This window comes from Coloeus monedula (assembly GCF_965178545.1).
Source record: "Coloeus monedula genome assembly, chromosome: 3".
In the NCBI taxonomy this organism is placed as follows: Eukaryota; Metazoa; Chordata; class Aves; order Passeriformes; family Corvidae; genus Coloeus; species Coloeus monedula.
In genome coordinates this window covers 68,505,714-68,519,923 of record NC_138783.1, presented here as the reverse complement: position 1 = coordinate 68,519,923, position 14,210 = coordinate 68,505,714, and the positions used below count along the sequence as shown (strand labels likewise).

General features: G+C 40.1%; 1 protein-coding gene across 2 annotated transcripts in view; it reads left to right on the top strand.

Moving 5' to 3' along the window:
• The window catches only part of TBC1D4 (TBC1 domain family member 4), a 98,932-nt gene that overhangs the window by 38,735 nt on the left and 45,987 nt on the right, over positions 1–14,210 (top strand). The window contains exon 2 of one of the 2 annotated variants that reach the window (XM_082278224.1): positions 12,114–12,431. The exons of the other annotated variant lie outside the window; for it this stretch is intronic. Within the exon in view, the coding sequence (XP_082134350.1) occupies positions 12,396–12,431 (36 nt within the window). The 5' untranslated portion in view covers positions 12,114–12,395. The remainder of the gene's footprint in view (positions 1–12,113; positions 12,432–14,210) is intronic. 2 annotated transcript variants of the gene reach the window in all.

Sequence of the window (14,210 nt, the reverse complement as noted above, 5' to 3'; positions counted from 1 at the left end):
ACACTGTACCTTTAATTTGATAGGTTCATTCTGTGAAATGATAAATGATAATGCTTTGTAAGCAGAGATCAGCCTTGCTTCCTGCACTGGAATTTCATATAAACTGAAGGGTTTATGGAAAATAAATCAAGTTGTAGTTGTTGCTACAAGCACTTGTTTGCTTGTAGGAATGGTTAAGCTGGCTATGCTTTCAGCAAAAGTTAAGATGTGCAGACACAGCCTACCATGTTGCCCTGTTTCTGAATCCTCAAAACAAGCTTTTGAGAGCAACTAAATCTCTTCCCAGCTCTGTTGAGTTCGACTGAAGAACTGCAAATAATTTCCTTCCTGAGAGATGAAGTTTTAAGTAGCATGTATAAATGTCCTGTCTGTCGTTCATGAGGCACCACAAATCAGATTATGCTCTTCATGCTACTTATGTGCTTTGTAATGTAAATCATCTTTACTAGTGAATGAAGTATCCAAAATCTCATTTTTTGAAGTATGAAAGAAATAGAACTTGAGGCCTAAAAATAAACTTGGATATAAATTGAGTATAACTTCAGTAAATCAGAGCTTTTAATTCTTTTAATGCAGTTCTCACCAAATTTTTGATAATGCTTGGCAATGCATTGAGGTGTTTCCAGCCAGAATTCACTGTAAAACACCTTATATCTTATATCTTATCTGTCCAAGTTCACCTTCAGCTTGTATTGTTGCCATGTTTTCGATTGCTTGGTGCGTTAAGACTCGGTGCTGTATTTTAAAAAAAAAAAAAAAAAAAAAAAAAAAAAAAGAAATTTGATGGTGGCTGTTTCCTGTTGCTGAAATTTGAGAGTCTGGTGTCTTCCATCAGATTCCTTGAATGTGTAGAAAAATGATGCTGGCAGGAGTGACTTCAGAAACACTTAACAGAGATACTGAGTGGACACTGCTGGTTCACCTTGTGTGAGCTATTGTATTGTTTGCTAGAACCTGGCTGCTTTGGGAAGTGTCATCGTGCAGTTGAATGTACAAATGACACAGGTTACATGGAGGGAAAGCTTTGTTTTCTGTCATCTTCTTCTTGGGAAAGACAGACTTCATTATTTGGTTCAAGTTTTTGGAAGAGAGACTTTCCCGTCCTTCTCCCTGTGCAGATTTAACTTATTCATTATTTGCTACAAGACATAATAAAAACTCTTTTTCTTTCTTTTTTCCTTTTTTTATAAATAACCTGCTCTTATTTAAACATTCTGATACAGAACAAACTTTTACAAAAGTGGTACTTATTCTTGTACAAAAATTTTCTTCTTTTTTCTTTTTCTACTGCATAGCCTTTGCAATTACTTCATTGTAAACTTACCACGTCCATCAGATCAGATGAACCTTCATAGGCATTTAAAACTGATCTTGCAGTTTGGTTTGAGAGGAAGACCTTCTGCCCTTTCACAGAGCCCTGCTGACTAGAACTGATTGATCAGTCTATCTGGACTCTTCTGGGCATGGCTGTGGAAGGAAAGAGATTAAAGCCTGCACTTTTACCGTAATGGAGAAACAGTGCTGGTGCAGGGGACAGTTTACTGGCAGGGGTCTCAATTTTTCATCTAATTCTTGAGTGTGTCAGAAAAGCAAGTTCTTTTTTTCCCCCGAAAGCAGTTACACTGTAGCAAATTCGATATTGTGACCTTATCCTTTTAGCGGTAAACTTGGGAGATCTGCCAAAGAAATGAAATGGCACTTGTAAATATAATGAATACTGTAGTAAACTTTTTTCTTTGGTTTTTTTCCCTCCAGAGTAAAATAAAGAATAATTTACTATCTTCTGCTTTTAAAATTAAAAGCATTTGCAGAGGGTCCTCACAGAGCCTAAGAATCTGACAAAACATTACAAAGGAGGGTGAGCATTGCAGCCTCACGGCCACACTTCTGTTCCAAGAGCCAAGCACTCTGTGCATTTTTGCAAGGTTAATTTAGTGCACCTTTGTATGTGGGTGTTGCTTGGACCCTTCCTTGATGACCTCAGGACCTCATTAAAAGAAAAAAAAATCTTGCAGTCTGTTTTCTGGCTGTCTAGATGGGAAGCTCTTGGCTAAGGTGTTCAGCCTAATGTGGCTGATGGTGTTAGAAGGTAAAGGTTAAGATGACAAGATCTCAAGTTAGAATAAAAGTAAAGCAATGGCAGCCAGTGCTCTTTCAGGCTTGCGGGCGTGCAGAGGCTTCACTGTGCGGCTGCTGATTAAATCCAAGCTGAGTACATAAAGCCTGAAATAATCTGTTTCTGTGCTGCTTGTAATAGGGCTCAGGACACATGTTCACATCCCGGTGGAGAGGTACAGCTACCTTAGCACAGGGTGTTTTATCAGGAAAGTGCAGTGTGTGTTTTGTTAGATAGCAGAGGGTGGTGTTCAGATAAGCAGTGAAATGACATAAATGCAGCTTTGTTCTTAACGTGTGTTGTAAAAAGCAGGTCCCCCTCCCCTACTCAGTTTATGAAATATTTTTTAATTATCTGGGAACTTAAAAGCTCTGAAGCTTCAGTTTTGTTGGTTTATGAGCAACACCTGCTGGGTAGAGTCTCAGCTCAGTTCTTTGTATTCAAGGAAAGTCTGCTCATAAAGCCTGTGAAAGTGCTGGGTAAAGCTGGGGAGGCAAAATGGAATGTTTTTTGTAAATGAGTACACTCATTTGTACATTACACATGTAAATTTGTACACTCTTACCTTCTGTGGGTGTGAGCATCCAACCAAGCTTTATAGAAATACAATGATGTCTGCACTCCTATTTGTATGCAGCTATCAGGATAAGTCATAGATTCGTTAAAGTTGGAAAATGCCTCTAAGATCCCCAAGTCCAACTAGTAACCTAGTGCTGGTTCAGGTTCACCACTATTCTTGGTGTGATATCTTGAGAGAATAGTGGGGAGGTGGTAGCAGGGAAGCTCTTCAGCATCTCAACTTTGAAATGAATCTCTTCCTTTCCAGCTGCACATACGAACCCTTCTAAGGACCAGCTGTTGGGGAGTGGGGTGTTTCGTCTTCCAGTAGGAGTTTCTTCTGTTATCTTGTCACCACTTGGGTAGTTCTTCTTGAAATTTGAGGCTTTCCAATTATGCTGCATATAATTATGGGTTAAGAAACATTTAGGCTGTGCACTGTAGTTTTGATAAATGCTTGGGAGTTTCAGTGTTGGATTGACATCAAGTGTGTGTTTTTAGCAGCTCACTCTTTCTAAAATCCTCTTTTTAAATCCTTCTAATTACATAAATATTTTTCTAAATGTCTGTATGGGTTTTTTTGCAGAATGAAATTGTAGGATATTCTATAAACTGGGCAAAATGATGATCTATTTTTTTTTTCTTAGAAGAATAAATGAAAAATATTTTACTGTAAATTTATAGATTATGAAATAAGCTGTAACTTAAATTTTGAGTGGAATCGTAATTTCTGAGTAGCAGGTGTGCATCCCCCAAGTTTTATTGAGGTGGGGCTATTTGTGAAGTCTGTGCATCGTGAGCAGTTCTTATCTGCTTGGGAATTCACAACAAGCAGTATAGCTTATAAACAATACAGGATTATTGACAAAAGTTGCTTGCATAGATGACTCTGCCTTTTTTATTTCAGGTAAAATCCTTGTTACAGTCAACATGTATTATACCCACATGACCTCAACTTGATCTTGATTTCCTGCCTCTGTTCATAGACACAGAAAAAAACCCTAATTAAATACTGTGATTGCCAGTTGTTCTTCACCTGTGTCCTAATCTTACATTATTTGTGTATTGGAAATAAACCCTTGGTATCTTAAACCCTGTATTTCAGCTTCATGCCACTTATGAACATGGTATAATACCAGGATGTTACTACATGTCATGTATCTGTTGTTACCTAATATGTTTCTTTGAAGTGCTGCTTTAAAATCATCCTCCTACTTAGCAATTTATCCACTTAAACCAGTGACTGATTCCAGAAGTGACAACTTCTGACATTTAGGATAATTTTATTTTCTTTGACTCAAAAGACTCTTACTCCTTGGTTGTACATAAAAATTTCAGACCTGTCAATCCAGTAACTAGTAACAGGCTTTCTTCTGCGTCCCCATAATTAACTGAGTTTGCGTGTAAGTCTTTTTTTCCCCTTTCTTTCTTTTTCCTTTGATTGGCTCTTATTTCGTGGGTTGCTTTCCTCTTGTGTTCTTAACACGAAAAGAGGGCACAAGTTTTAAATTTGCTGTTCAGTAGCTGTTTTTTACCAAATGCTATTGGGGCTTACAAGTTTCTTGCAGCAATTCTGCTTTATTGTGTCCTTCTAGAACCCCTGTCTCTGTGGTCAGCCTCAGAGCTGGCATCATCTAAATAAACTGGGCTAACAATGATCATGAAGCTGCTACTAACTGAAAGTAATACAGTTTTTTACATGTTACGTGCTGGTAGCAATTCCAAATTGCTTGATTCCAAGACTGGTGTTTATGTGTGATGTATCTTTGAAGGAGTCCAACAGACTGAACAAGGATTGTGGTAAACATAAGGACTGTGGCATAAAAAGGCTCCTTTAGTACTTCTCTGCTTGGGGAAAGGAGGTGCAGTACTTTTAGTGTGATATTAAATTGAACATCCAAGTCTGAGATAGTTATTCCCACTGTTCCCATGAGGGAAAATAGGATGTTAAAATCTCTTTATGGGATATAGGTTCAAGCACATGTGGGGAGCAACCTCAGCTGGGCAGGTTGTAATGCTGCAGAAAGCTGCTCTCAATTGGCACTTTGAAATTGTGTATGTACCAAGTACTGGATTTGGGAGCAAACATGCCTGTTCTTACATTTTCCTATTACTTTCACTTAGGATTTTGTCGTTGTTTGCTCCAATGCTTCCTAAACCTCTCATGAAAGACTCTGCCCCTTAAAAAAATAAACAATACCCGAACAAAAAAATAAACAATACCCAAAAAAAAATTTACACGCTGGTGGCTTGGCTTCTGTTTATGAAAAAATATGGATGGAGATGTTAATATATTCAGTTTTATTTCTGTTCATGTAAATCCCTTTGAGCTACATCTTGGTTAACAAATTCCATAGTGGCTTCTCAAATGGATTATGTATTTTTCAGATTTTGCTTCTAGCTGACAGTCCATACTAATTTCTGAACCCTTATAAATTCTAATAAAGTTCTCTTGATAAGATATGAATCTGTTAAATCTGCTTCCTTATAACTGTTTTGAAGTTACTCAATTTATGCAAGATGTTAAGTTTTTACAAGAACAAAAACACACAGAAATGATCCAATTTGTGTCCTATGCTAGCTTCAGCTCCCTGAGAGCTCTTGAACAAACAGAAACTACAGCACTTGGGACTATGCCAGATGGTTTAAAGATTCCCTAGAGAATAACGAAATCTAACTAGTGCTGTATATTTCTGTCATGTTTGGCATAACCTCTGAAGTTGAGATGTTTGTTGTTTCTTCTTGAAGTTTACCAGTATCTACCATATAGAAATGTATGGAATTGTTTTGGAAGCCCTTGTAGGTGTCACAGCTGAGAAATGACTGAAGCTTGGTGAGTAAGACATACCTTTGTTCTGAGATAGGATTCTGGGAATCACAGAAAAGATAGTTAAGAAATATGCTTAACTTTTATGATACAATGTTTCCTCACTGGCTTTGCAAATCAAGTTTCAGCCTTGACTTCAGTGAGAACAGGACATTCAGACATGACCAAGAATAGATTCCGAGCATAGATAATTCCCAGATCAACTAAGCTCCCCCAGGGAAGGGAGAGTTGATGAGCAGAAGGAATGGAGTTCACTACTTGGGGGACCTTTTTTCTGATTTCGGTTAATAGTTTGTTAATACATGTTCACTGCTAACTCTCACCAGTTGCAGAGAGAAATCTTTCATAATCTGGGATATCGGAAGTAAAAACTAAGCTGTAGAATGACCAAATTGTGGATAAACTGAGTTCTCAGTTCCTCGGTCCAGGGAAAACTGTTGCCTTCTATGAAAGAGCAACTCACATACTTACTTCTGAAACTTTAAGTTACTTGAAGGTGTATCTTGCTTTGATGGCTGCTGAGCATGACAAGTCATACCCTAGGTGAAATTATTAAGAAACTCCTGTAGTAAGCTGAAGTGAATGGGATTTATATTATCCTTCTAAATAACTTACTTAAATATCATGAGAACAAGGTTGTGTCTGTGACAAAATAACTCTTCCCTTCTCATTGCTTGCCCATCAGACCAGAAATAGGAGTTCCTATTTCCAGGCCAGACGGGAGCCACATGATGGGATTTGCCATGTTACATCTAAGTATACTTTCACCAAGCCCTAGACATTAGGACTAATGCTGCCCTTCTCCTTTACAAGCAGGGAACATACCTTACTATACAGGTATCCAGCTAAGATGTGCTAATAGTACTGGTGTGGGGGCTGCCCTGGCTGGACACCAGCCACCCACCAAAGCCACTCTCTCACTCCCTGCCTCAGTCGGACAGGGATGAGAAAACATAACAAAAGGCCTGTGGGTCAAGTTAAGGACAGGGAGAGATCACTCACTGATTAGTGTCATGGGCAAAGCAGACTCAGCTTGAGGAAATCAGTTTAATTTATTACCAATCAAATCTCAGAGTAGGGTAACGAGAAAGAAAAATCTGAAAACACCTTCCTCCCACCCCTCCCTTCTTGGATTTAACTTTACTCCTAATTTTCTCTACCTTCTTCCCCCTCAGCAGTGCAGGGACAGGGAATGGGGATTCATCACACGTTATCTCTGCTGCTGCTTTCTCCTCAGGGGCAGGACTCCACACACTCTTCTGCTTCAGTGTGGGGCCCCTCCCACAGGAGATAGCTCTCCACCAACTTCTCCAATCTGGGTCTTTCCCCTGGGTGCAGTTCTGCAGGAACAGGCTGCTCCAGTGGGGGCCCCTCCCACAGGGTGTAGTCCTTCAGGAACGGGCTGTTCTAGCGTGGGTCGCCTGCTGGAGTTCTGCCAGCAAACCGTCTCCACTGCTGGTTCCTCTCTCTACAGATCTACAAGTCCCTTCCAGGAGCCTGCTCCAGTGTGGGCTTCCCATGGTGTCACAGTTTCCTTTGGTCTTCCTCTGCTCCAGTGTAGTGTCGTCCATGGGCTGCACGTGGATCCCTACATCCCCATGGCCCTCCATGGGCTGAAGGGGCGCAGCTTCACCGTGGTCTGCCCCAGGGGCTGCAGGGGAATCTCAGCTCTGGCACCTGGAGCAGCTCCTGTCCCTCCTTCTTCACTGACCTTGGTGTCTGCAGGGCTTTTCCTCTCATGTGTTCCCATTCTTCTGTCCTAGCTGCCATTGCACAGGTTTTTTCCCTTTCTCAAATACATTATCTTGGAGGGGCTACCACCATCACTGATGGGCCCAGCCTTGGCTGGTGGTGGGTCTGTCCTGGAGCCCGCTGGCATTGACTTTGTTGGATGTTGGGGAGACGCTGGCAGCTTCTCATAGAAGTCACCCCTGCAGTCCCCTTTGCTACCAAAACCTTGCCACACAAACCCAGAACAACTACTGAAATGAAGATACTGCTACAGAAGGTGAAGCAGTGTGGGCTTTGCTCTGCAAAACTGCCAGAAATCCTGGGTTAATTTGTCGTGTTGCTAGGACATCGTAAAGCCAGTGCCACTCTTTCTGTGAATATTGTTATCAAAAAGTTAGCTGCAGTCATTTAATTTATCCTAGCTATTCTTCTTACCTGTGTGGTCTCAAGCAAATGCCCAAAATCTTACTGTTTATGCTGTTAGGCAGTGCTCTGCAGCTGCTGGCGTAGAAATACCTAGCACATACCAGGCACAATAAATTCAGAAAATAAAGTTTAGCTGTGCTGAAATAAGTAGCATCTGCCAGTAGCAATTAGTGAAGCAGTGCAAAAGTTACTTTACCTGATGTATATGAAAATGTTGCCTAAAATAATGAGCAGAACTTCACCGATGATCTCAGAAACAACTTATTCCTGCCCATCTTGACTCTATATACCTATTGTGCTTTCTTACTTACACAGTGATTAAGTGCCTCTGTGCTCCCTTTTTCCCTTCAGTTTTGTGGAACCCATATTCATAACCAAAACAAAATGCTGTCACGGACTTTTAGAAATATATATAAATAGTCTCATGGGTCTCTGTCACACCCTTAGCTTACTCTTCATGTATGTCACTATTGGTGCAAGAATCACCTTATAAAGCTGTTTCTCTGAAAGGCCCTTACACTGTTTACTTTATTGATTCCTTTATATCAAAGCTTTCTGGGAAAGCATTTCCTTTTCTGTTGACCCTGGGTCTTGTAGGTTGTTTTTGGTTTGGTTTGGTTTTTTGTTTTATTAGTAGTAGTAGCAACAGTAGCTCTGTAGCTCTTCTAGAATTTCTCTGTGTCGAGAAAGAAAAGGACCATGCATTTAATTACTTTCAGCTATTAAGTTTGAAATACTTGCCCATCGAGCTGTGTCTGTATGGATTTACATTTGAACACCATAACTATCTAATGATATAATTCTCTTCACAGCTACCATAACCAGCTGATGAAATCTTAGTATTTTAAACAGTTACTGATTGACTAGATTAGACTAATGTGACTCCCAGGGAGACTAGTGTTTAGTGTTCTGTGCTGTGCTGACTTTGCCTTCAGGCATGGTATTCATTATTCCTCTGACTCCTAGGCAAAGTGGTGGTTCAAGACTTCAGTGCTGGAGGAAGTCTAGTTAGGTGGAAGTTCCCTGCTCTTCCCAGCGCCTCATTTCAAAACAGTTGGTAATTCAGCATCTGGAAGAGTATGGCTTTGAAATCCTTCCTTGCTGTGTTTATGCTTAGGTTCTTTCCTGGTTGTTATCTGGGAAGAGTTAATTGTACTACTGGTTGCTCAGGCATTTGATACTGTCACAAGACAGTGCAGTTGCTCTTGTGAACTGTGAGATTAGAAAACAAGCTGGAACATGTACAGGTGTGTATCTCCAAAGTACTAGAAAACTAGTGGACATTATTTGGCAGGTGTGCAGAAGCTGTTGAAATGCTACTAAGTTGCAATCTATTTTCTTTATACTCCATGCACATTGTTTGATGAACCATGTGTATTTGTCTTTCACAGTTTCCTAATGAATGTTCTTTTGAGAAAAGGAGCCTTGAACCCAGTAGTAACACTTTTTGTCTCTGCCGCGGTATCACCTGCTGCTTGACACCGGTTTTGGTGTCCAACTTTCTGTAAGCAGAGCCTTTTTTAAGGAAAGTGTGTAGTCTGAAACCTCCCACTGCAGTTGAGAGTTTGTGGGAAAACACTGAATAGGAAAAGAACTAACTCCTTGGTTTCATGTCACTGAGGAATTTCTAGCCTCATTAAGGGAGCTAGAAGTTTTTGCAGTGCCTCACTTTATTGGACCAAGTATATCCACATGTGCTAGATCTGCCAGACTGAATAGAATCTAACTTTTCCAATCTCCCAGGTCAGCACTGACTTACTAACCACTTGCCATCTTCTCCTTCAGTGACAGTAGAAGAAGGTGGTTATCGTAGCAAATGAGTTATAAAAGTGGTGTCATCCATGGGTATCATGGTGGGTTTCAACCAAATCTGGGATGATACTCACTTTAGGACTCTTCATGTTCTGCCATGTAGGAGTCCCAAAACTTTGATCTTGTGACTGGGGAAAAACAGACTTTTCAAAGTGTGTTCATTTCATAGTGAATCAACATGTTAGTTAATCTCTTAAATTTAAAATCTTGGGAACGTCTATCTGAAACTACAAAATTAAAAAATTGCCACCTTCTTAAACATGGTGCATGAAGCATTTATTTCAGTGTTACCACTTTAAATCTGCTAAAATGAAGTTCATGGTCTTCTGATCTATATTTGAGAAGTGAGTAGTGACCATAAATGGGCAAAATACTTAAGTGAGCTCTCCAACTCCCCCCTCCCCCCCCCAAAAGGAAATGAATGCAGAGAATGTATTAATTGTTTGGGACTGTCCACGTGACAGCCTTATCTTCTCAGGCAAGCCCTTTTAAAAATAGGGTATGTGTTAAACATGATGGAGTTTTGAAAACAATATCTTTAATAAACCTCTTACTAGAACTGCCAAGTTAAGCTAAAATGCAGTTTTCGGGAGAAAATTCCTAGCTAATATCTGAATTTGTGCTTTTATAGTTTGTAAGAACTTGGCTTAAAGAAGTTTAAGAACTGCTGTTCCAGGCAAGCTGTACTTTGCTAAGTCTTTCACTGAGAACTATGTCCTAAACTTGATGAATTGAGTTTTACTAATCTACATATTCAAAGAGGATAAGGATCATCATGAGACCTCTGTACTGACACTGCTGTGGGTTGCAGAGTACTCAAGCTGAGTGAATGTGAGCTGTATCTGAAAGGTGGAAAAGTATCAAGCCTGACTGGCCTAAACACAGGAGCAAAATACTGAGTGCAAGACCCTTCCTTGCTTAAGCACTGCTCCTGTTGTGCCGTGCTGTCACTGCCATCACTGAAGTTAACTTTGATACACCGTGGTAGAGTGCTTACATAGAAGTATAAAGAAAGGCACCTATTTGCTCAGGTGTCTAAACCATCTTGTAAGTCTTAGACATTCTTTCCTGTTAAGTAACTTGATCCACTTTGTGTCATTATAGTGCTTATGTAAATTTGGATATTTGGCATAGAAGTGTCTTGTGTGTGTGTAGCACACAGAATGTGTTGGGTGATCCACAAGTTTCCGGCAGCAAATTAGGAACTGTGATGGTTTGCTAAGTGTATGCTGTGCAACTCTGGCACTTTTTTCTGCTTGTTGACTGTATCAAAACTAAACAGTGTAAGTAATTGCTGAGTTGATCTTGAATAAGAATTATTTTGAAAACTGAATTTAATTTTATTTTCACTTACCTATCTAAAAATAGATCTCTGTTTAAGGTGGTGTAGTAGTAGTCTTCAGCTTTGCCTTCGGCAGGAGTATGTGGTCTCCCCAGTATGTGGTGTGAGGCTGAATATCAGAGTAAAATACATGCACTGCTCTGTAGGCAGTTCTTTAGAAGCAAAGCTAGCTGGGTCTTGACCAATCACCTAGGAAAAATATAGGCCAGGCAAATAGGAGGAAGACTGTCTCCTGAAAGCAAAACTTTATTCTATGCCATCCTTTAATGTTCCTCTATGCAATCCTTTAATGTGTTTTCTGATGCTTTAAGCTTTGGCTAAACTCGTGAGCAGAAATGTGAAAGCACTAGCTGTTTCACTGAATCTTTCTTTGCCTGTGTTCCAGCTTTCTGCTACTAGGCTTGTGTTGTGTTGGCCCAGACATGCAGCAGAATGAATTGGAGTTGATGGCAGATGCTTATTACTGCCTGCTGTGACTTTGAGTTTTCTAAACTGTATTTTTAGACTGTACACTAAGTGCAGATGGGTTATAGAAATATTCAGTAATTTGGCTGTTAATCCTTTCCCTTTGTGATAGCATTTCTCTTGGCTACAAATCCTTCTTATTCCTGTAAAACAGAAGACGATCAGTATTCCTTCAGCAGTAAGTCAGCTGATGGAGGCAGAGTCTTCTATTCTAGTTTCTAAATACCTCTAGCTTTAAACAAAGTCAGCAAATTGCTTGTGTGACTGCATAAGTTGAATCATGTCGACCTGGTCTTTTATCTCTTTATTGGAAAGATGAATTTTTAATGGTGAAAACTGTTAAGTGGGACACTGTCACCAGAGTGGGAAGCAGCAGAATGCAGTAGTTTTAGAAGTACAACAGGTCTGAATGATCAGCGTTGGACTAACTGGATGGCAGTAAAAGCATTTATAGCAGTTAAAGAAAAACAGTTCTCTCCCTCTCCCACCCATCTTTCTAGTTGAGAATAGTTACAGATACCTGCACTTTGGGTGGCATTTGGGTGTGTTTTTATGTAAGATAAGAACTTTGCCTCCATGTCAAATGGCTGGTACATAGCAGGATATGATATGCAGCTTATTTTGTCTCTGTTCATGTTTCACTGTTGTGGCTGGGTTCTCCTATCACGTGGATATGCAAGTTAACACTAACAAAAGGAGAGTCGTTCCAATTGCTTCTAATTTTTTCTCACATTGCACTGCTTTCTAGCTGATAGATGTCAAACTCCCAGTAATTAGCAAAGCGCAGGGTGTTGATTTCTGAACAGTATCCCATTTCTCTTTTGTTTGCTTTTAAGTGTACATAGCTTGATCATGAGTGGGATGCATTATTCAAATCTGAGGCAGCGCGGATGCTTCCAGCCCCAAGTCAGGAAATACTTGGCTTTTGAAGAATAACGGCTGCTGCACGGATTTCTGCCTCTGCTGTGATATCATGAAACGAGCTTGAGGAAATGCCGTGACAGCACTGCCAGCCCTTTGTGAGAGGGGGATCCTTTCTGCTCTCACTTATCCCAGGAATCTGTTCCAGAGCCTTCGTGTTCATGACACTTAAGGTTTGGTGACAGTTCTGCTTGGACATGCCTCTGCTTCTGAGCTGGCTCTCACACCAGAAGGTACTGACTGCTCCTGTCGTGTGTGTGTGAAGTTCATTCATCTCCCGTCTCTGCGTATGGTGGAAGGGATCTGCCACTGCACTTTGTGTGGTGATGGAGTAAGAGGGGTTGAGCTTTTTCCTTGTTTTGAAAATAATTGCCTTGCTAGAATTGCTGTCATTAAGTAGCCAGATTTGTTAGGCACGTTTGTTAGATTAGTACTTCACAGTCACACTAATGTTTATAAGCCTTATGGAATGAAGACTGGCTTTGCTTTGTTAATAAATTCCAGACTGAAATTTTCCATGTGGAAGCTAGACACAAATTAGGAAGAACTGCAGCTTCTCTGCAGGGAAATTCTGTTCATCTGTGAAAATAATGAAATACAGCCAGTGAATTTTGTTCTTTGCGATATCCATAGCATTCAAGTTCTAAGTTTGGATTAAAATTGAAAGCACTGCTTAGTAATTACCAAGGGATGGACTGAAAGTTATCACTCCAGCAAAAACGGGACATCCACCTTTGTTCACTGGAGGCTCTTGTAAATTCAAAGGGATTATTATTATTTTTTTTAATCCTCCCACTTCTGTCCCTGCTGTTCAAGAAAGCATGTAGTATTATGATGGAGGTGCTCTGCCCATTTTAGAGTTGTGACAGTGTTCTACTGTTACGCTGTAGCAGCCATGATTTAGTAGGCTCAGTAATCTTGCTGTTTTACAGCTTCAAGATATTGATGATAAATACTCATAACTGAAGTTCTGGTTTTGAAGTTTTAAGGGCTGCTGAAGTTGGAATTAATTTTAACAAGACCTTGCATTACTTATATCGGTTAAAGTGATGTTTCTTTGAACATGAAAATACTATTCTGCATAGAATGCAGTGAAGTGCCTTGATGTATAGTAGAATATTTCTTGGCAGTGCTAATCACATGCCCTTTGTGTGGTGTGCTACTAATGCATGCGGAAGGTGTTTGTTCTCCTTTATGAATTGACCCTATTACAGGTCTAGTTACAAGAGACAGAGCTAGATCTAGCCCTTGAATTGCAGAGCAGGAGTTAGCTGAGTGCTGCCATCTTATTCTACGCTGTCTGGCCAAATGAATGATGTGGTGCAGTAGCTCAAAAGGTCTCTAGCCAAGACCATAGGGGGAGGTGTGTGGTACAGATAGAGGAGATGGAGGATTATCTGGCTGAAATTGGTGCTGTCATTAGTGTCAAATCAAAACACTACTGCCTGTAGTAAACAGAGTTTGTGGCAGTGTCATGCTTTACTTCTTACGTTGTTTTTTCAGAGCAGGATCTAATTTTAAGTGATGCAGAACTCGGCCTGTGCCATCTGTTCTGATTTGAGTACAGCTAACTTTTCCTTATTGAATCGCCACGTATGAAATCAGATCTGCTTGGGTGAAGACTGGTTCATATAATCTTAGGCTACTCAAATGTGAATTAGAAATCTGATTTGGGTTCCCAAGTGTGGGGTTGTTTCTTTTTCTTAAATTGCTTTTATTAGATAAATATATTTCCCGGGAGGGAAATATTGCCTCTTGGATGACATTATAGAGCACTTACTATTTGCCTCTTAACTCGCAGTCTTGTTTGCTTGGTTTTGGTACTGGGGTTTGGTTTTTTGGTTTTCTTTTTTCTCAATCAAGTTTTGTAGCATTGTTCACACTGAAGAGCCAAACTAGTGTAACAGGTTTAGTTTCATACTTATGGTACCCACTGTCCATCTATGTCTTAATGACCTCTTGCCTTTGGGGGCATTGTTTGGTTAATACTGAAAACCTATGCAGTAACTCAT